The sequence below is a fragment of the Panicum virgatum genome, chromosome 6N (assembly GCF_016808335.1).
Source record: "Panicum virgatum strain AP13 chromosome 6N, P.virgatum_v5, whole genome shotgun sequence".
In the NCBI taxonomy this organism is placed as follows: Eukaryota; Viridiplantae; Streptophyta; class Magnoliopsida; order Poales; family Poaceae; genus Panicum; species Panicum virgatum.
In genome coordinates, this window is record NC_053150.1 from 44172602 (window position 1) to 44195947 (window position 23346).

General features: G+C 54.8%; 2 protein-coding genes and 2 pseudogenes across 2 annotated transcripts; 3 read left to right on the forward strand and 1 right to left on the reverse strand.

Annotated features, from left to right (window-relative positions):
- Positions 1-959: 959 nt before the first annotated feature.
- On the forward strand, positions 960-6509 carry LOC120678197 (annotated as a pseudogene).
- A 3579-nt stretch (positions 6510-10088) lies between these two features.
- On the reverse strand, positions 10089-11572 carry LOC120678964 (probable carboxylesterase 7). The gene has a single exon (XM_039960431.1). The coding sequence runs from the start codon at positions 11451-11453 to the stop codon at positions 10344-10346; it is 1110 nt and encodes a 369-aa protein (XP_039816365.1). The 5' UTR covers positions 11454-11572; the 3' UTR covers positions 10089-10343.
- A 4468-nt stretch (positions 11573-16040) lies between these two features.
- LOC120678961 lies at positions 16041-17640 on the forward strand (annotated as a pseudogene).
- On the forward strand, positions 17632-19088 carry LOC120678962 (tuliposide A-converting enzyme 1, chloroplastic-like). The gene has a single exon (XM_039960430.1). The coding sequence runs from the start codon at positions 17832-17834 to the stop codon at positions 18804-18806; it is 975 nt and encodes a 324-aa protein (XP_039816364.1). The 5' UTR covers positions 17632-17831; the 3' UTR covers positions 18807-19088.
- The last annotated feature ends 4258 nt before the right edge of the window (positions 19089-23346 follow it).

The window sequence follows — 23346 nt, forward strand, 5'->3', positions numbered from 1 at the left end:
GGGGAACGACAACGAAGCCGGCCGCCGGCCGGCGCGTTGTCCTCGGCGACGCCGGTGGCCACGGCTGTGCAGTTGGTGGTGACGTGCAGACACTGTGCGATCCCACGTAGCCATCGGAGCGCGACTCGTGCATTGCTATTTTCGCAGGTCCAGTCCGGTGCGTCCACGGCGACGCGGCTGCAGACGTCGTACAACACGACGAACAGCTAGCCCCTGACGGAAGATGGATTGCCCAATCAACAGCAAGGACATCCTCCTGGAGGAAGTGAGGAACACACGAAAGCCCATGCATATGCCAACGAGGTTTAAGCCCATTTTTGCAACGGTCCGATGCAGCGTTTTTTTTTTATTTTTTTTTTTTCAAAATTATTTTTTATAGAAATATATTTTCGATTTCATAATTTACAGATTTATACCCCTACCGCCCGGCTGCGGGGCGGTCGCCCCCTGACGTCCTCTTGTCGGGCGGTAGGGACAAAATACAGAAACAACTAGATGGGCGGCAGGGGGCGGCCGCCCCGCAGCCGGGCGGTAGTGGTATAAATCTGTAAATTATGAAACCGAAAATATATTTCTGTAAAAAATGATTTTGAAAAATATAAAAATGAAAAAACGCGTCCGATGCAGGTTTTACTAGTGGGCCCCAGACCACGGCCAGTGCGGCCCGTTCGTGAAATTCCCGCTCGGCCCGGCCCGGCCCGAGGTGCTGATAAAAGAAGAGACGGGCCGAGCCGTCAGCTGCGTGCGCTGCGCGAGCCCATGGAAATCTTTCAGGTTTGGTTGCCTGCTGGTTTGGTGTTGGTGTGGGGAATGCGATCAGCATGTTTATCACGCTCAAGCTCACCACTAACAAAGACCAGCACGAATAAAAATGACCGGCCATCAAAAAAAAATGCCCAAGACGAGGACCCCGTAGGCTTGCTTTGCTTCGTCGCCGGAACTTGGCTCGCCCTCGGGCCATGGATCAGGACACCGAGGTGGACGTCGACCTGTCGCCGTACCTCATCCGCTACAAGAGCGGCCGCGTGCGCCGCCTCACGGGCACGTCCAGGGTCGCCGCAGGCGCGGACGCCGCCACCGGCGTCACCTCCAGGGACGTCGTCACCGACGCCGCCACGGGCCTTGCGCCGCGCGCCTCTACGTCCCCAGCGGCGTCCTCGGCACGCCAGCAAGGCTGCCCCTCCTCGTCTACTTCCACGGCGGCGCCTTCTCGGTCCACTCGGCCTTCTCCGGCGCGCACTTCCGGTTCCTCAACGCGCTCGTCTCCGCGGCGCGCGCCGTGGCCGTCTCCGTCAACTTCCGTCTCGCGCCCAAGCACCCGCTGCCCGCCGCCTACGACGACGCCTGGGCCGTGTCGAGCTGCGCGGGGTCCGGCGCCGGCGCCGGGGCTCCGCGCCGGAGGAGGAGCCGTGGCTGGCGGCGCACGGCGACCCCGCGCGCCTCTTCGTCGCGGGTGACAGCACCGGCGGCAACATCGCGCACAACGTGGCGATGCGGGCCGGCGGGGGCGGCGGCCTCCCCGGCGGCGCGCGGATCGAGGGGATGGTTCTGCTTGTAGAGATTGTAGGATCAACCACGGTTTGTATTGATCACGTTGAATAGCTTATATAGGTGTACAACAACGGCTCACGGAGCCAGTACAAGCGCGGAACGCGCAGGCGAGCGCGGTCACGGCGCGTCGTGGGCGCGGTGGACGCGGTCTGCATGGCGCGCGCGTCGCGGGGCGCGCATGGCGCGCACGAGGGCGACGCGGTGATCGGGAGAAGAGCGAGTCCTCCGGGCGATGCAGTTAGCCACGCCAACACCCCCCACAGTCTTAGTAGTCGTCTCGCCGATGCAAAGACTGGAACGGAAGTCTTCGAAGAGAGCCGTCGGTAATCCTTTCGTGAAGATGTCCGCGAACTGCCGGCCACTGGGAATCTGTAGAACACGAAGCTCTCCGAGTGCGACCTTCTCCCGCACAAAGTGAATGTCCAGCTCAATGTGCTTCGTGCGCCTATGATGGACAGGGTTGCGAGACATGTAGACGCTGGAAATGTTGTCGCAGTAGGCCACCGTTGCCTTGGAGACGCCGCAGTGGAGCTCACTGAGAAGATGCCTGAGCCAAGTACATTCGGCGACGGCGTTGGCGATTCCACGATACTCCGCTTCAGCGCTTGAGCGGGACACGGTGGTCTGACGCTTGCTGGACCAAGACACCAGAGCCTCGCCCAAGAACACGCAGAACCCCGACGTCGACCGGCGAGTGTCCGGGCACCCTGCCCAGTCCGCATCGGTGTAGGCGGTGAGGAACGGGTGTGCGCAGCCATTCAGGTGAAGGCCGAGTGTAGCTGTGCCCTTGACATAACGCAGAACCCGCTTGAGGAGATTGGCGTGGCTGGTCCGGGGAGCGTGCATGTGCAAGCAGACTTGCTGCACGGCGTACGCGATGTCCGGTCTTGTAATCGTCAGATACTGGAGGGCGCCCGCCATGCTCCTATACCATGAGGGATCTGAAAGGAGCTCGCCATCATCGCTGGAGGCCTTGGGCTTGGTGTCAGCAGGGGTTGGCGATGCTTTGCAGTTGAGCATGCCGGCACGCTCAATAACGTCCATGGCGTACGAAGCCTGGGAGAGGGTGAAGCCGTGTTCGGTGCGCTGCACGTCGACGCCGAGGAAGTAGCTGACGGGGCCGAGGTCCTTGACAGCAAACGCGGACCGGAGGTTGCCGATGATCTCGGAGATGAGCTTGCTGCTTGAGGCCGACAAGATCATGTCGTCGACGTACAGGAGCAGGTACGCAGTGTCGTTGCCTCTGCGGTAGACGAACAGCGACGAGTCGGAGCGTGATTGGCAAAAGCCAAGGGAGGTGACGTGCTCGACGAAGCGTAGAAACCATGCCCGCGGCGCTTGACACAGCCCGTAGAGAGACCGAGAGAGAAGACAGACATCATCTGGCTGTTGCGGATCCTCAAAGCCGGTGGGCTGGTTGCAGTAGACGCGCTCGGAGAGGTTGCCATGCAAGAAGGCGTTGGAGACGTCGAGCTGATGTGCAGGCCAGTTCTTGCCGGCGATGAGTGTGAGCACGGTGCGGATTGTCGCTGGTTTGACCACCGGCGAGAACGTCTCCTGAAAGTCGATGCCGGGTCGTTGATGAAAGCCGCGGACAACCCACCGGGCTTTGTAACGTTCGAGGGAGCCGTCGGGGTTCAATTTGTGCTTGAACACCCACTTACCGGAGATGACCTTGGCATCAGCAGGACGAGGTACGAGCGTCCATGTGCTGTTGTGCTGGAGAGCATCGAACTCGAGCTGCATTGCTGCTCGCCAGTTCGGATCATGCAGCGCGGCACGGACGGAGGTCGGCACTGGGGATAGCTGCTGCTCGGACGCATTGAGGGCATACTTGGGATTTGGTTTGACGATGCCGGCGCGTGCACGGGTCACCATATGGTGGCGGGGTGCTGGTGGAGGTTGGGATGCGGGGGCCGCTGTCGCTGGTGGTGCAGCTGCTGTGGAGTGCGGCGCTGTCGAGGTGGGCTCGGCAGGAGTCGGTGGCGACGGAACGGGCGCAGGACACGTCGGCGTAGACGTCGCAGATGCGTGCGGTGCCGAAGGCGCCGGGCGGGCGACGTGTACTGGGATGTCGTCGTAGGTCACGTTGCTGAGTTCGGCGCCGTGCGGCGCCGTGGTCGAAGACGTTCGAGCGGAGCTGAACGGGAACACGTCCTCAACAAAGACGACGTGGCGAGACGTGTAGACGCGACGGGTGTTGATGTCGTAGCAGCGGTATCCACGGTGGTTGGTGGGGTAGCCGAGGAAGACGCAGGCGATCGACCGAGGGCTCAGTTTATGAGCTGTTGTGGCCGAGATGTTGGGGTAGCACAAGCATCCGAAGACGCGGAGGTCGTCGTACCGCGGTGCCACGCCAAGGAGGAGGTGATGCGGAGTCTCGGAGCCGGTGGCGCGGCATGGTCGCCGGTTCAGGAGGTGAGTCGCCGTGTTCAGCGCTTCTGCCCAGAACGGTAGAGGAGCTGCACTGTGGATTAGTAAAGTTCGTACACAATCGTTCAGTGTTCGCAGGATCCGTTCGGCCTTGCCATTTTGCTGGGAAGTGTAGGGGCAAGAGAGACGAAACGTGGTGCCTAGGCTGCCGAGGAGCTGACGAACGGCGATAGAATCGAACTCCTTGCCGTTGTCAGTCTGGAGAGCGAGAACGGGGAGACCGAATTGTGTGCGAACGTAGGTGAAGAAAGTATGCAAAATGGGGAGAACCTCAGACTTTTGACGCATGGGGAATGTCCAGACATAATGTGTAAAATCATCAAGCAACACTAAATAGTACTTGTAACCAGAGTTGCTACAAATAGGAGAAGTCCAGACATCGGAATGTAAGACTTGAAATGGGAAATATGTGGAGGTAGTAGAGTTCTGGAAAGGTAGCCGCGTGCTCTTGCCAAGCCGACAAGAGTTGCAAGAGTGCGGGGCGGACTTATTACATTGGAACGCAAAGGAATGAAGCACCTGCTGAAGAACATGAGACCCGGGATGTCCAAGACGACTGTGCCACAGCTCCACTGACGAGGGGGTGGCCGCAGTGAAGGTCTGATGTGGCCGGAGTCGAAGTGGATAGAGGTCGCCACTGCTATCACATCGGAGCTTCACCGTTTGAGTGCGAAGATCCTTAATGGAGAAACCAGATGGGTCAAATTCAATGGAAACGTTATTATCACGAGTGAGTTGTTTCACAGAGATGAGGTTCTTGATCAGAGAGGGAGAGACGAGAACATTGCGTAGGTAGAGGGGGCGAGAAGATGTCAGAATGGGTGTGCTCCCGGTGTGGGAAACCGGAAGCTGGGCACCATTGCCGACGGTGATGAAGTTGGGTAGCTGGAGAGGGTGTGAATGGGTGAGATTACCGGCGTTGGAGGTCATGTGTGCAGAAGCACCAGTGTCGAGGTACCAGTCGTTGGAGCTTGGCGGAGCGGTGGCGACGCCGGCGGAGTTGAGCACAGTGTAGAGCGCGCTCATGTCCCAGGTCGATGCGTCGGTGTTCTGGGAGTCCGTCGGGGTTGACGCGTACGCCGGCGAGGGAAACTGGTACGACGGCACCGCGAACGCCTGTTGAGCCATCATAGCCTGCTGCGGCTGGAACTGCGGGCGTGGGCCCAGAACGCCCGCGGCGGGGGCACGGAACGGCATGGGCCAAGCCTGGACGAGGCCGGTCCATGGGTTGTAGCCAGCCTGCCAGGGGGTGTTGGGGAACGGCCCGCGCGGCTGCTGCTGCTGCTGGGACATGCCGGAGGAGCCGCCACCGGGGGGCTTCTGCTTGGACTTGCCCTTGGACTTCGGTCTCGAGCGGGAGCCCGAGGCGGAGCCACTGGACGGCACAGGAGGCGCGGTCGGAGTCTGGCGGTCGTGGGAGGCGAGCAGCGCCTGACCGGCCTCCATCTTGTCATCGTGCTGCATCTGGAGTTCCTCGAGGGCCAAGAAGGAGCGCGCGCTCTGGAAGGTGTGAGGCGGGCGCTTGGAGGTGATCACCGGCTTGACGTGGCGATACTTGGGATTCAGACCGCGGAGAAGGTTGAGCACTTGGCTCGGCTCCGAGACGGGCTGCCCAATGTCACGGAGCTTGTCGGCGAGGCGCTTGAGGGTGGAGCAGTACTCGTCAATGGTGGTGTCGCCTTGCACGATAGAGCGCAGTTCGGCCTCGAGGTAGACGGCACGGTGCAGCTCGTTGTCGAGGAAGAGACCCTCGACGTCGCCCCAGAGGGTGAACGCGGAGATGCGCGGCCTGTAGACGATGTCGAAGACAGTCTTGTTGATGGTGGTGTAGATCCAGTTGACGACGGTGTGGTCGATCTGTCGCCACTCGGCGGTGCGTTGGGCGATGGGCGGCGCGGAGCGGACGAAGTCATCGAGCCCGAACTTGCCGAGGACGGACTCGAAGAGAACGCGCCACTGCCCATAGTCGCAGAGGGGAGGTCGAGGAGGACGGGAACATGCGAGCGGATGTTAACCTGCTGCACGACGGCGGCCGGAGCAGGCTGAGGAGCATCGAGAAGGGGCTCAGAGGAGACGGAGGAGCTGGAGGAGGACTGCGCCGGCGACGACATGGCGGCGCGTCGCGGCACGCAGGAAGAAGCGGATGCGGAAGCTAGAGAATAGGATCTAGGGTAACTGATACCATGTAGAGATTGTAGGATCAACCACGGTTTGTATTGATCACGTTGAACAGCTTATATAGGTGTACAACAACGGCTCACGGAGCCAGTACAAGCGCGGAACGCGCAGGCGAGCGCGGTCACGGCGCGTCGTGGGCGCGGTGGACGCGGTCTGCATGGCGCGCGCGTCGCGGGGCGCGCATGGCGCGCACGAGGGCGACGCGGTGATCGGGAGAAGAGCGAGTCCTCCGGGCGATGCAGTTAGCCACGCCAACACTGCTGCACCCCTACTTCCGCGGCGGGGAGCTCCTGCCGTCGGAGCGCGCGGAGCCCCGGTGGACTCACGGCTGTGCAAGCCCACTTTAGCGACGGAACCGGCCCGGCAGCCCGCATGGCTTCTGGGCTGGGAAGCCACATGCTGGCTGGAGTGGGCCGAAAATGTTGGGCTTCTCTTTCGGTAAGGATCAGGAAGGCCTCCAATGCGCGCTAGTAGACTGCCACGATGGCCCGTGAAATTTTCCACCGGCAGCCCCGCAGCCCCCGCGAGACAAGAGAGAGCGCACAAAGGTCGCCGAAGCCGAGCCGCAGAGGGCAATGCGGTATCCCAGATTCCCAGCTTGCAGACAGACTCGTCGCCGGCCGCAGCGCGATCGCCGATTGCTCCTGAGGGGGACGGTTGCCTTGCCGGCGACGAGGCCGCAGTTCCTTGGGCCGCTGAAAGCCGAAACATGTATAGATCTGGCCTCAAGAGCAAGGGTGTGCCGTGCGAGCAGCCCAAGCTTTCCTAGGCAGAGGCCACTCAGGCCAGATCGAACTATTTTAGGTCCCGTGGCGGCTGGCTCCGGCGTTTTATAATACTAGTTGTGTTCAGGTGTTGCGGCTGCATGTCTGCATCTTTCCACACGTAGCTTTGTCCAATGATTGCCTGGTAACTTGGCCAGGTGTTAGGCTGCTGCACGCCGGCAACTGTAGTGGACGACCGATGATGGTCCGCCGTCACACTCCGACAGTAACGCCAATACTCCACTAGCACTCTCTTAACGGAAAATCAGAGCACTCCAGTAGCACTGCCACCCTCCATAGATAAAGAAAGAGAGCACAACCGATGTCTCAATTAAATACTTTTACGCCATTCTAATTGATTTTTAGGCGCGCCTAATGGGCAAGGAATCATTCAGAGTCCGCAGGTAAAATACAACGCCAAATCTGTGAGATGGAGGACTACTATGATGATCGGCAAGCGGTACTGAATCCTGCATTCAACAATATGGTTCAGAGCTTATTGGCAGCAAAAGCATTGCTTGATGAGCGAACCCATGCATCTACCCCCTGTCGCTTGATGAACGACACGACGGCCGCCATCTCCTTCTCGCCTTCTCGCCGCCGCCGCTGCCGGATTTCTCGATGAAGTAGACCGTAGACGTGCCGGATTTGTGCGCGATGTTGGCGCCGACGCTGTCGCCCGCGACGAAGAGGTGCGCGCCTGCGCGGCGTCGCCGTGCGCGGACAGCCACACGGCTCCTCTGGCCCGGCGGCGCTGCTCGCCACGGCCCAGGCATCGTCGTAGGCGGCAGGCACCGGGTGCTCGGGCGCGAGGCGGTAGTCGACGGAAACGGCTACCAGGCCGGCCGCGGACGCGAGCGCGCTGAGGAACCGGAAGTGCGCCGCGGAGAAGGCCGAGTGCACGGCGAAGGCGCTGCCGTGGAAGTAGACGAGGAGGGGTAGCTCCTCGGTCTTACCGAGGACGTCGCTGGAAACGTATAACCGCGCGGCGAGGTCGGCCTGTGGCGACGTCCCTGCCTGGAGGTGACGCCCGTGGCGGCGTCCGCGCTGGCGCCGACCCTGGACGTGCCCATGAGGCGGCGCACGCGGCCGCTCTTGTTGCAGATGACGAACGTCTCGAGAAGTCGAAGTCGACCTCGGCCTCCGGATCCATGGCCGTTCCGGGGGCAAGGCGGCGGCGTCGACGCCAGCAAGGGAAATCGGCCTGCCTACTGACACTGAGGCAGCGTTTAGTTCCCAAACTTTTTTCACAGTACACATTACATCAAGTTTTCGAACACATATACGAAGCATTAAATGTAGTTGAAAAAATAATTAATTATACAGTCTAACTGATTCATACGAGAAAAATCTAATAATGTTAATTAATTCATGATTGAATATTAATTATCAAGTAACAACAAAACATGCTACAGTATTCAAATCCAAACTTTATCACCAATCACCCCCTGATGAGCCGAGGAGCTTTGCTTTTTTGGCAGTAAAAAACTGATCCGCTGGTCCAGCGTTCGCTACTAGCTGCGCGCCCTTTTGGCAACTGCCTCACCTGCTTGGGATCGGTACGAAATCACCAACCAATCCGGCAACACATGAACGACAAAAACATCAGAGTATTCACGGAACGAACATCGCATTTGGAAGCATCCAGAATGTCACGAGCTTCTGCAGGGGAGGAGGACGGTGCGTCGCCAAGAAGGTGGGGGGCCGAGGTGAAGTCGAGCCATTACCGCTGACGCCTCGCCTCTTGTGACCTGTGTGAGGTCGGAGGGTGCCTTCCACAGTGGCAGCAACTTCTTCTCCGGCGATGACGCTCTGTAAAGTTTACATCAACTTGTGCTTCCACACTTCCCCCCGTCTTCCATCAGTAAGGCCTCCTCTAAAGGTATATGAGCTAGTACCTAGCTCCAAGCTTTCTAGAAACAACCCTTCCAATGATCTGGCTCTTAGCACCTAGCTCTAGCTCATAACACAAATAACTCCACCCGTCATTCTCCTGTAATCTCAAATTCGCTTATGAGACTATCTTTTGAACACGAGATAGCTTTTCACTTTTAGCACTGTTCATCGATTAAAAAATTATATGAGCAAGCTAAAAGTCAGCATTTGGAGAAGACCTAGGTCATGTTTAGTTCCTAAAATTTTTTGCACAGTATCCGTCACATTGAATATTCGGACACATGCATGTAGCATTAAATGCAGTTGAAAAAAATAACTAATTACACGATCTAATTGATAGCACGAGCTGAATCTTTTAAGCCTAATTAGTCCATAATCGGATATTATTTATCAAGTAACAACGAAATATGCTACAGTAAGAGTCCAAACTTTTTCACCAACTAAACACACTCCTAATACGAGATGAAACAAGATCGGGAGGAGTCAGAGGCGGAGCCACTATGGGCTGGCCGAAGCGCATCGTCATTCGTCAACGGGGCGGGCCGCATGATCATCCATGGTGGCGTGCGGCAAAGCTATCACTAGCGCGAGCGCGACGTGCACAGACCAAACACTCGCGGCGACCTCGGTTCAAAGCCGTATGAATAGCCTACGAGTGCGTGCCATCAGGAAGGGATAAAAGCCGCCGGCACCTTTTAATTCAGTAGAAGAAGGGATCGATCATCATCGACCATGACACTCCCTACACCCTACTACAACAACTGAACAACACGCCTGTCGACTCTTGTAATATTTTTCGTATTTTTCCCTGCTGAAAGTGCAAGCAATAGTATATATAGTAGTGTCAGAATTCAGAAACGCGAGGCGTGACACACATTCGATGGTCCTTAATCCTCCCCAGGCCTCGACAGTGCGCCGCCCAGCTTTTGGCGACCCAGGACCAAAGTCTACGCAGCACTACTACTACTACCCAGCGTCCTCGTCCAGTCGTCGTCCCTGATGCAGTGATGCATGCTGCGGCAAGCGGAGACAAGGCCTCTCCCCTGATTGCCGCCGAGCACGCACGGCGAGTCACGGCTCGATCTCCTCCCTTCCGCCGGTGGACCGGCCGGGAGTGCTCGAGCTCGAGTGGATTTGGTGCCACTCGCCGGCGTTACTGCGGCCAGCCGCGAGGGGACGGCATTGCCTTTACTAGTTCGGGCAAGCGTTAGATGCAGCACGAGCCAACGGCCCCCTCGGCATTTATGTACGGCGTGCCCTTTTCCGTTGACAGCTCCGGTGAAACCGACGTGTACATTCCCCGGCCGCCGCAGTAAACACAAGTGAGGAGAAAAGGAAAAAAAAAACAGGCACCACGTAGCACATGGCTCTGGCACTCGGGCACTGACAAAATAGTAGTACACGTACGTATATGCTATGTGTATGGTATGGGCGTATGGCTGCCACCACCGGCGATAGCTACAGGTCACTGAACGATCGGAGGACCGCCGGCCGGCCGGCGAGGTATGTAGAGGTAGCTAGCTAGCTGCCGTTGATGAAGGCGGCGAGCGTGGCCATGTGCATGGCGGCCTTGGGCGCGGCGAGGTTGTTGAGGAAGTAGCAGTGGCCCTCGCCGGGGGTCACGTAGAGCCGCGCCTCCCCGCGCCACCCGCTGGCGCGGAGCGCGTCCACGTACGCGCGCTGGAACGGGCCGAGCCGGTCCTGCCCGGACACCGTCATCAGCACGCGCGGCGGCGGCAGCGCCCGCCACGCCGCCGCGGGGAGCGCCGCCGGGTTCACGTACGGGTGCCCCGTCCCGTACCGCCCCGCGCAGATGAACCCCCACGCGCGCTCCGCGCCGGGGGACACGTACCGCCCCAGGAAGTAGGGGTCCAGCAGCGCCACGCCCCGGATGGCCGTCCTCGCCGCGCCGCCGCCCTGCTGGCCCGCGCGCATCGCCAGGTTGTGTGCGATGTTGCCGCCGGCGCTGTCGCCGGCGAGGAACAGGCGGGAGGCGTCGCCGTGCTTGGACAGCCAGGGCTCCCCGCCGCCGCCGGGCCGCGCGTTCTCGAGCACCCACGACAGCGCCGCCCACGCGTCGTCGTACGCCGCGGGGAGCGGGTGCTCCGGCGCGAGGCGGTAGTTCACCGACACCGCGACGACGCCCGCCCTCGCCGTCAGCGCGTTGAGGTAGCTGTGGTACACGGGGTCGAACGCCGACTCGACCACGAACGCGCCGCCGTGGAAGTAGACGAGCACGGGGAGCCTGCCGCCGCCCCCGCCGACGACGGCGCGGCGGCTCGGCCGGTAGATCCGCGCCCTGAGCCCGGTGCCCTGGTCCACGACCACGTCCTTGGAGGCGACGCCCGTGCGCGCGTCCAGGGACGGCGGCACGAACGCCGTGCCCATGAACCGCTGCACGCGGCCGTTCTTGTACTGGATCAGGAACGGCGAGAAGTCGAACTTGACCTCCATGTTGGGGTCCGTGCCCCGGCTGCGGAATGCCGACGCCCCCACCGCGGCATCCGCCCTCGCCTCCCCTGCCGCCACGAGCAACGCGCAGAGCGCGGCGACGAGCAGGAGGACAGGGGACGCCATAGCCATGGCCACGGCGCGCGGTGGCAGCAGCGAGAGTGACCCCGCACTGTGCATGTGCGCGCTCCGCAGCAGAAGCGCCCGCGCGTCGCCGATGCCGCCGCTCTGCCCGGGGAGCGAGCCGCGCCGCGCTTTATATGCGCCGAGGCGGCGGTGCGGCCGGCGCGATGGGGCCGTGCGCGCGCGCGCGCACTAATGCGCCCGGGCACGGCACGGCACGGCCGCTTCCGCGGGACGCGACCAGTGGCGTGCGCGGGCGTGACAATGCCGGCGTGGAATGTGTCCGCCTCGCACCGTCGCGGCGGCCCGCCTGGTCAATGCGCAGGGGGCCCCGTCGCCGTTGCGGTAGTGGGGATGGCGGCAGCACTGGCCACTAGTGATCCGTAACCATCGGACGGTCAGTGGCCGGAGCCATCGGGCTTTGTCTCGCCGATCCTGCAGGCACACGCAGCAACCGGCGCCGCAGTTAACTCCTGGTCATGCGCAACGGCCATGGCCCATGGCGTTTCATCAATCCCTCCACGAACGGACGTACAAGCGTCACGGGGAGAGAGGTCGGCCATGGCCCATGGCGTAGGCTTTGCGCCGCTGCCGGTAGACCGGTACCGGCCGGTAGGTCGATTTGGAGCGTCTCGCCGTGCTCGTACTCGTGGACGTATCCGGTGTCGCGCTGGCCGCCTCCGTCCTCCGCCGCCAGGGAGCCGGGGACGGTGGTGGTTCTGGAGCCCAGATCCAGCATGGCATTTAAGGTGCCACTGGCGCCTGTGGCTCGGGGCGGGTGGGGGGCCACGCACTTCCCATCAGCACCAGTCAGTTTGTTCTTCTCCCCCTCCGCCGCGCGATCGACCGCCTGCGACGCCGCAGCAAGCCGTGACCGTGCCGGCCGTTTTCCGGAGCCGATCGAGAGCCGTAGTTAATGGCGCCCGGCCATCAATGGATGCTTGGCGTTTTACTGGCACCGGAAGCCGCGCGGGGCGCATGTACTCTCATTTACTAGCCGAAAGGCAGCGACGTATAGGTGACTGACACTGCTGCTGCTGTAATGCGGCTCCATTACTAACAGTTCAGCCTGCCGAGCTGCAGGAGCACACACTCCCCAGTCAGTGACTGTGAGAGTACCCTCGCGTTCGTTGCCGCGGCAGGAGCGTGCATGCTACGCTGTAGCCCTGTATCCTCGCCCTCTCCTTTTAGGTGCTGCTTCCGTTACGAGCGGCGGCGCCGTTGGGGTGATGGTTGAACGGCCGAGCTGCGGCGAGCCGCGCCGCCGGAGAAGAGGAGGAAGGCCTGATGATAGGGTCAGCCATTGCCATACGCCATGCTCATGCGTGCCTAAGCCTGAGGTCTTTTTGGTGCTAGGCGGTTTCGAGCGTGACGAGTGATGGGCGGGCGCGAACCTCAACGGCATCACCGGCTGTGGCGCCCGTGCTGGGATCTCTGGATGCGATGAAACGGATTTCTGCTTTGGTTCCCAGGGGATGGGATCAGGGATGGGAATGGGTCTTCCCTGCACCGCGATAAATGTCAACAAACTTTGCCGGCTACCATCCTCTGGAAACCGGAAAGTATCAAGACGTGAGAACGCGAGGTGAAAGCACCGCACCGTCTTGTTTCCCTGTTCTGTTTTCACTTTCAGGTCCAGTATAGATGCGCACAATGCATCGCACAATGCAACCTCAACTGATTCGAACCGTGACACCGTGTGCAGAGCGTACTCACACAAGAAAGAGGTAGTGAACGTGAACTGCAGGTACGTCTCCACGAGGTCGCGCTTGTACCAGATCGTCCTCATCCAATTCATGATCAACGGCTGCACGAAACACCACCAAATTCAAAGCGCACGCTTCCGGAAGCGGGAGGTCCTCCAAATGGTTTCTCTTCGCAAGCAAACAAAGTGCTCGGTCAGGAGTAGCTCACACAGGGTGCAATACATGTTGACTCTGTTAGAAAATTTGGCAATTTTAGACACATTTTAATTCCAAAATAAAATATAAATTTGAGCAATATTTTCATGACTATAGTGAGTAAAACAAAGTATGGTCACGTATTCATGATTAATACAAATTTAAACAAAAATAGAATTACTGTGCACACAGTGCTAGCGATTGCAGAAAGCAACTGAGAGAGAAAAGGAGAGGTCACTTAAGCAGGAGTACCTTGAAGCAAGTGCTTGAGTGTGTAGAGAATGAGAGGGCATGGCCTCGGTCCGGCGAGGCGAGCGAGCGCGCGTGGCTCACCAATCTCCTCTTATCTGCTTCAAAAGGGGTGTACACAAAGTCCACTATTTAAGTCGGTTGAGATCATCCTCAAATTCCCACACGGGATTAAGCATTTGATTCACTAGTATTTATTAGTGGACTTTTAATTCTTTTATTGAAATCAAATGGGCCAAGCTCATAAATTCCAACAGACTCGGAGTGGAAGCCTCGTAGAAGTCCACTTCCCATGCCTCTCTCATCTTCTTCCTTCGACGACCCCACGTCCACATTCTGGGCGGCGGCTCGCATGCCCGCCCACAGTTGCGGCGCCAACCTTCAACCCTAGCCTTCTTATTGCCCCGGCCGTCGGCGACAGCCCATGGGATGCAGCCCGGCCCGCCTTCGTCTCTGCCTCCGCCTCTGCCAAACCCCCAACCCCTCCCCCCTCCCCTTTCCGACCTCTCCTCTATACCTTCCGGCTATGGAAACAACAATCCCCATAAATCCAAAACCCAAGACCCTAACCGCCGATTCAACCATCACTCCGCCCGATGGTGAGGTCTCCGCTCGCTCCCCCATCTCCCACCTCTTAGAGCAAGACTAATAGTTTAGTCTACTGCTGGCTAAATACAAATGCCATGTCACATACAGCTCACAAAACAACTAGCTCATATAATAGCTTGGCTATTAGATTAGCTAAAAGTAGAAGTAAGAATGCATTTAATAATCCATCTCCTGCTCCTTCAGAACGTTGTCGGATCCATCCCCACGTCTCCATTGGGCATGCAGCTACCTTTTTCTTGGAAGATGTGATTCAGCCCGGCGCTTCATCACGCGCCCACTCTGTTCTCTCTCATCTCTCATCTCTCCTCCAGCTAGGATTTGAATGATGTGGAACCTCTCTCAGCCTGCTGACATGGACCCATAATACTTGCTCTTACTGACGGCTGCTCCTCTGGAAACCCTAACCCTAGTGGCGCGACGGCAGGATTCACCTTTTCGTTTTTCTACCGAATCCCGCCAACTCCCGGAAACGAAATTTCGGCCGAAATTTGGCCGAATTTCGCTAATTCCGAACGGAAAGAGAATTCAAATTCAAAAAACGAAATTTCGGTGATTTCGACCGAAATTTTGGTGATTTCGACCGGAAAATGATGTCCGTTGTGATTTTCGTACTATTTCGGAGGTCAAATGAAAAACTTTTGAATACCAACTTTGTTTAGTTTTTCGAGATCTACAACTTTTGTTTCAGGAACTTTTTCATTTAAGCAATGGTTTGAAAGTTATTTAATTATTTCAAAAACTACCAATTAAAAGTCTTGTCATTTCATGTGACAACTTCCATTTTCTCTCTTACTCCCTCCTTCCCCGTTTATAAGGCATGGTGGAACATGACACGGTCTTCTAAACAACACTTTGACCATTTATTTATCATATATTATATCACTTTTGATTATAAACTTATAATCATTGTAAAATATATTTGATTATGAATCCAATCATATGAAATTTGCATTATAAAAATAAAAATTTAATAGTCAAATTATTGGTCAAAGATGACAAGGTTTGAATCTTGATATACGTGTATGCCTTATAAACAGAGAAGGAGGGAGTAGGTCTCAACTAGACTTTTATTATTCTTGTTATTGCGGATATGCCTATTAAATTTCAAGGACATTGGTTGATCCAATTGAAAGTTGTTTTAAATCCAGGACAAACATGATTTGAATTGGTTATCAATTCATGTGACAGTGTTTGAATTTTTTTTGATTCAATTTGTATAGAGAATTCCTAAAATGTAATTTGTATAGAGCGAGGAGGGGTCTGGAGAAATGCCAAGCTGCGTCGGATACTAAAAAGCTATAAATTCTACCTCATTAGACTACAAATAACCTTGTTTTTCAACTAAAATGTAATTTTAGCCTAGCAAATGATCTTAGATTTGAGTGTGTTCTAGTCCTATTTGCTCAGAAGAACACCTAGTTTTTTATCATATTTTTTTCGAATTTTTTATACATATTTTTGAATTTTTAAATTTGAAAACGAAAAATAGCGAACAATACCGGAATTTCACCTCCCGATAACTAGCGAAAACGAAAAAAATACCGAAATTTCGACGAAATTCGCCCGAAAAGTTGAACCTGCGCGACGGCAGCAGCTGCCGCAGCCCGCAGGAGTTTCACTGGGGACTGGACTGGACTGGACTGAACTGGGCCGTGGGTGGGCCTTTCGCAATGCTTGGGCTCCCACCGGCGCACGCTACTCCTGCTCAAGTAGAAGGCGAGCGCTGCTCAAGTCGGAGGTTTCGGGCATCGAAGCCACGGCCCACCGGCCCAGTACTGGTCTTCCACGAACAGCCCTTGTCCAGCCACGCCAGTACCACGTCATCATCACAAGAACCAACACAGGCTCATTATCTTCTCGATCACGACAGTGTATTTTACTCGTGAAATGCTATCTCGCGAGGAGCACAAGATTATCGTCTTCTCTGGGACTTCACATGCTTGCTGCTCGGCACCTGAGCCTTCGATGAGTACAATACTACAATACCGCCACGGCGCGTCGATTTGGCGCGCACAAACCCGATAACCGTCTCGCCGGAATTTCGCCACCGCATCATCACGCTCGACATGGATCCCGACGCCGAGGTCACGTTCGAGTTCGTGCCCGTGATCCGGCAGTACAAGAGCGGCCGCGTGGAGCGCCTGCTCCCCGTCACCCCGGTCCCGCCCTCCGTGGACGCCGCCACCGGCGTCGCCTCCAGGGACGTCACCATCGACGCGGCCACGGGCCTGCAGGAGCGCCTCTACCTCCCCGACCTCTCCGCGCGCCCCGGCGGCGGAGAGGGCGGCGGGCGGCTCCCTGTCGTGCTCTACTTCCACGGCGGCGGGCTCGTGGCGGGGTCCGCGGCCGACGCCCCCGAGCACGCCTTCGTGAACCGCCTCGCCGCGCGGGCCGGCGCGCTCGCCGTGTCCGTGGACTACCGCCTCGCGCCCGAGCACCCCGTCCCGGCGTGCTACGACGACGCCTGGGCCGCGCTCCTGTGGGCGACGGGCACGGGCGCGGGCGCCGCCGACCCATGGGTCCGTGACCGCGGCGACGCGGCGCGCGTGTTCCTGCTCGTGCTCGGGTTCAGCGCCGGCGGGAACGTCGCGCACAGGCTCGCCCTCCGTGCCGGGTCGGAGCCGGGCCGCCTCCCCCGCGGCGCCCGGGTGGAGGGCGCCGCTCTGCTGCACCTGTTCTTCCTGTCGAAGGCGGCGGAGACGCCGGAGAGCGAAGCGAAGGACGCGTGGGTGCGCGGCAAACTGGTGGAGCTGTGGGCGTTCGCGTGCGGCGGGCGGACGGCGGGGGCGCGGGGCCCGACGACCCGCGCGTGAACCCGCTCGCCGACGGCGCGCCGAGCCTGGCGTGGCTCGGGTGCGGGCGCGTCCTCGTGTGCCTCGCGGAGGACGCGCTGGCGGCCGAGGGCAGGGCGTACCACGACGCGCTGCTGGCGAGCGGGTGGGCGGCGGCCGACGCCGAGCTGCTGGAATCCAGGCCGGCGGACCACGAGTTCCACCTCCGCGAGCCCGAGAGCGCCACGGCCGCGCTCCTCATGGACCGCCTGGTCGCGCTCATCGCCGGCGACCAGTAGAACCGCACCTGTGCTCGTGTGCAGTGTCCTGTACTGGCATCGATCGAGCATTTCTTCTGATGGGAACGATATGATCCACCCTTGTTGCTGATGTTGCTGAAAAATGAAAACTTTGGTTGTCACCTGAATCCTCGGTTACCAGGAGAGAAATGGAGGGGAAGAAATGTTTTCGATGGAATTTACACCGTGATGTGATCAGGTGAACCGGAGTTTGTCAGCTGGTTCGTGTCGTGCACGTAGTCAGTTGTGGCCTGCTGTTCGACGAGACAAAGGTGTTGACTGTTGACTGCTGCTTGTTTGTCGTAGCTTGATTGCCTGCTCAATCAACGACCTCCATTTGATGCTTTGGCTTGAAGAAAAGGTTGAAAAAAGGAAGAAAAAAACACTACCAACTTGTGAGTTTTTTTTAGCACCATCTCTCCTCTGCAACTACAGTCACCAACTACAAATTTCTCGACCCCTTTGCTGAACGGGCTACCTACAGTTTCAGCGTCAACTTCCCCATTTCCCATCCCAATCACTAGAGGCTAGACGGATTAGCTGCAGGGGGCCTTGCCTCTAACCACCGCTGCCTGCTTCAGCCCAGATCTCCCTCCCCGCCGCGCGATGGCCGCCTCCCCCGTCGCGCCTCCGCCGGCCGCGGCGGACGACGAGATCGTCTACGAGTCGATGCCCTGCATCCGCATCTACAAGAACCGCGTGGAGCGCTACTTCGGCTCCGAGTTCGTCGCCGCCTCCACCGACGCCGCCACCGGCGTCGCGTCCAGGGACGTGGTCATCTCCCCCAACGTCTCCGCGCGCCTCTACCTCCCGCGCCTCGAGGGCGGGGCCGCCAAGCTCCCCGTCCTCGTCTACTACCACGGCGGCGGCTTCTGCCTCGGCTCCGCCTTCAACCCCACCTTCCACGCCTACTTCAACAGCTTCGCGGCGCTCGCCGGCGTCCTCGTCGTCTCCGTCGAGTACCGCCTCGCGCCCGAGCACCCCGTCCCCGCCGCCTACGCCGACTCCAGGGAGGCCCTCGCCTGGGTCGTCTCCCACCTCGCCGGTCCCGCCAAGGACCCGTGGGTCGCGGGCCACGCCGACTTCGCCCGCCTCTACCTCGGCGGCGAGAGCGCGGGCTCCAACATCGCGCACCACATGGCGATGCGCGTCGCCGCGGAGGGGCTGCCCCACGGCGCCCAGATCCGGGGCCTCGTCATGATCCACCCCTACTTCCTGGGCACCGACAAGGTGCCCTCCGACGACCTCGACCCCGTGGCGCGCGAGAGCCTGGGCTCCCTGTGGCGCGTCATGTGCCCGGCCACCACCGGCGAGGACGACCTGCTCATCAACCCCTTCGTGGACGGCGCGCCGCCGCTGGCGTCCCTGGCGTGCGGCCGCGTGCTCGTGTGCGTCGGCGAGCGCGACGTGCTCCGCGACCGCGGCCGCGCCTACTACGACCGGCTCAGGGCCAGCGGCTGGCAAGGCGAGGCCGCGATCTGGCAGGCGCCCAACAAGGGCCACACGTTCCACCTCCTGGAGCCGAGCTGCGACGAGGCCGTCGCGCAGGACAAGGTCATCAGCGACTTCCTCAACCGCTGACTCGCCTCAGCTCACCGCCGGCAGTGGCGTATACGCGGCAATCGGATTGAATAACTGCAGCTTCGTCGCCGATGAATGCTGCTAGTCTATTTCAGATTCAGAAATTGTGTCTCTGTCATTGCAAGGGGGATTGCCATTGTGTTGTATTGCTTTGGGAATTAGTGGATGCTGATACAGTCATACAGATAAATTATACTTGTTGGACGCACAGAAATTGTTGAAATATTGACTGGATCTTCGATTATACTTGAAAAAAAAATCACGTCTTTGTTGATTGTAGCAGCTGCAATTGCTTATGGAATCGTTTCTCAGTTTGGGTAGAAATGCTGGCTTGGGTTCGGTTGTTAAGAATTGACAAGTTCACCTGTTCATACATTTGTCAACTAGGCCCGGCTCACATGGTAAGATGCCTTTGCATCAACATTAGTGCCCTATGTTTTTTTTTTAAAGTTAGCCTCATCTTCTGCTTCCCACGTTGCACCATGTTAGCCTATGTTGAAAGGATACACACTACTACACTAAGCCGGAAGTCAATGGCTTTGCACACTATTTTATGTCCATATTTTAGTTTCAGAGATGCTATAGAAGTTTCAAGATAATAAAAAAGAACTGTCTTCAACTGTTGCATTTCTTTTTTTTTTCTTTTTTTCCCTTTTGAACTGCTTTCTCATTCTTTCTAGGATACTTTTTGTGGGAGCATTCATATTTGCTAGTTGGGCTTCAATTTTATCAGGAAACCATCTTGCTAGGGTCTCGGATTCGGCCCAGACGCTAGACTTCTTTTGCGATGACAAAATGGCATATATCTATATCACCTTATAAATTGCACCAAGATTTTTCCTCTCCTCACCACAGATAATGAACAACAACATACACAATCACACAACGGATCCTCTGCAGTACTTCTCGCTACAGTTAGGTCACTGACGTGTGGGCTTGACCCCACGCGTCAGTGAAGGAGGAGTACTGTAGAGAATCCCGGTCCATCATCTTCGCCCTCCATCTCTGGCCACTTCCTCTGCAGTACTTCAGACAGAGTGCAGTTGGGTCACTGGCGTGTGGCCCCGAGCCCACACATCTGTGACCATGCACTACTGCAGAGAAGCTCCATCCCACTTTTCCTCTCTCCTTCCCTTCCGCTCTCTCTAGATCTCTCGATCTTGATTCCCTTAGTTATCGCCCCAAGGAAGAGCTCCATCTTCTGGCAACCTTTCTCAGTGTACAAACCTAGGGTTCCTCCTATAATATCAGCTTTTCCTGCTATAGTAAAACACTATATCTGATGGCTCTGAACCTACTACAATGCATGCCGTTGTCACGTGCCTCTGAACGAATAACGGTGCTGCGTGTGGTTGCCAGTATTTTTCCTGTTATATTCATTATCTAAGAAAATCGATGGCTGTGATGCATTCCAGCTCTCACCTCCTAGTAGGAGGTAGTCGGAGTACCGTAAGGAAGCCCTTGTCCAAGATGTCATGGATGGATACTCGTTCAGTTTCAGTTTTTCCAGACACCTTAAGCATTGAATCACTTCTTTGATGCTGACATATATATATATATATATATATATATATATATATATATATATATATATATATATATATATATATATATATATATATATATATATATATATATAATTTTTCGAGAATGTATGCTGACATATATGTATGCTGATATATATATTCAGTGGAGCTGTATAAAAGTAGTCTCATTTTAAAATCTGCATATACGGCGGTTTGTCTACTGACCTCTCATCTTCATCAGCCACTTTTTGAAGATTCTAAACTAAAACTAATTTCGTAAGACTACATTAAAAGAGTACACTCCAATTTGGATATGATTCTTAAAAGGTTTAACCTATACAAATTAAAGTTGGTTCCAATGCTATATATAGATATTCAGGTCCTATATGACACAGCCTCATTTAAAAATTTACTTATACTACAAATCACTCTATTGACCTCTCATTAATTAATCCATAACCAATTTTAATTTCATAAGACTACACGTCTACACAAAAAGACTGTCCCAATTTGGACAAACTAAGTTGCATTGACTCCAGTGCTACGTGTGAGAGTCCTTAGTGAGACCAACCATGAACATAGATGCTAACATTTTCTTGTGACAAGAAAGGCCCTCTATCACCAAACAAATTTCAAGACTCATAACTCCGAAACATAGAAAAAAAAAGCAGAAAGCGACCACTCATCACAGGTAGTAGGTGTACTTGTTGGTTGTAAAAAAAAATAAATTAAATTTGACTCCAGTTCCAGGGGATCAGTATGAAAGCCTCATTTTAAAATTTGAACATATACTAGGGTTGATCTATTAATTTCAAACTAAGATGAATATTATAAGATTACATAAAGAGTGTCCCCAATTAGACAAGCTAATGTTGACTCCAATTCTCTGTTTCATTTTTTTTTCAAATAAGGACACTAATGCAAGGCTCAACATTCCTTTGTGAAGCCAACCGAACATCTGTGCTAGACTTTTCTTGAGATGAAAAAAATGGCATATCACAAGCTACACCTAACAAATTTGCAGCAAATGACCTCTCCTCAGTCCTCACCGCAGATCGTAGGTGTACTTGCTGTTTTAGAAAATACCATAGTCCTTTCCGTAAACATATATGATCATTTTAATACTCAGGAGACAAAGGCAATTGGCCGAGGAATCTTAGCCCTTTTGTTGGATGGTATAGCAAAAAGTATACAGCCATCAAGCAAAGAGCTTGTAGGAGGTCCCGCCCATTCACGGCCCATGCTTCTTGAAGATTGTTGTTGACAGCGATTTTCTCCGTAGATTTGTGCAATGATTAAGGTGATCTCCTGAACATGTAGGGCTGATTTCCTTGGCCAGTCAAAAGATGGTTATTTTGGTGGTGGAGCATAACGCGAGTGAAACGACACAACATCAAAAGGCTCCTCCTCTGGCCCGATCGATGGGATTCCTTGATTACCCCGTACGATGCGTTCCATTTTTAAGAACCAAAGCAACGAATTAGTGTCACTCGAAAGGTATAACAATTTAAACGAGTATTTTCTGTCATCGCATTTGTATGTCTGATATAGTGATATGCCATAGAAAATCACCAGTAGTTAGTAACTAATAGGATATACTACAAGCACTTGGGAGTTGGTGAAAATTGGATAATGATTAGTTATTTTAAAGGAAAAGTTCAATTTACACCCTCAAACTATCATATATATAAAAGTTCAATTTTCAATATTCAATTATAAAACTGGATAACAGAGATCCTCCGACTGTCGAAATCGGACAAATTTGACCCTTTAAATATTTCGAAGGTGGGTTTTTATTTTATAAAAATTTTAAAAATAAATTTAAACTTAAAATCATAAATAATTCGTTTTCAATAAAAAATAAAACTAGTGCCAACTTTTTTCATTCTAAAAATACAACTTATCCATTATCATTCTACTTATCAATTACTCCCTCCGTCCCAATCAATGTTTACAAATCCGACCGGTCCGGTCAAACCGACGGGCTCCGGTTCCAGTATACCAGACCGGTTTGATCGAAAACCGGTCCAAACCGGTTGGATTCAAATTTGAATTCAAAATCCCCAGTGCTACCGGTTTGGACCAGTATATCGGCCGGTTTGACCGGTTTACCAATTGGGCCTTAATGGGCCGTCTCATTTTTTCATTTTCTTTTTTGGTTTAACTTCAAATGCCCGAAAAGTATGTTGAATGAACGAATTTTTGAGAAAATTCGACACCATTATATTCGTCGCACCTTGAAGTATTTTTAGGATTTTTTCATTTTTTTAATTCAAATTTAAATTTTGAATTTGAGCCGGTTTGATACCGGCCCGGACCGGTTTGACCGGTTCCCGGTCAAACCGGACCGGTTCCCACCGGTTTGGTTAACCCTGGTCCCAATATATAAGGCTTAACCACCTCTGGTTAAAGACCAAAGAATGTATTTAATTCTCTCTATAAACGCTAGTATTATTACATTGATGTACGCAGTGTGTCTAGAGAGCACACGCATTATATTATGGGACTTGAGTAAAAAGTGGTTACGCCTTATATATTAGGATGGTGGGAGTATTCAGATCCAACTTTTCCATGTTTCTAATATTTGTTTGCTTGTGTTATACCTTTTTTTGAATAAATAAGATTTAAATACAGTACCAACATATAGGTCACATTTTTAGAAAAAATTTGGTACTAGTTTTATTTTTTATTTAAAATAAATTAGTTTTGACTTTTTAATCTAACCATAATTTTTCTATTTTGTAGAAATACAAAACCACCTTTGAAACTACCCGAAGGACCAAATTAGTTGGATGACCCTCGCGATCCGGTTTTATAGTTGAAAGTTGAAAATAAGACTTTTGTGATAGTTTAAGATGTAAAGTGGACTTTTCTTTTATTTTAATTTTTCACTTAACGACAAGTCTTAACCGTTTCTTCTTGTTGAAAAACATCAACCAAAATTTAGACAACTGGGCCTATTTCAAAGGTTCATCTCCCTCCCTGAACCTTAAACTGGACGAACCTGTTTTTTC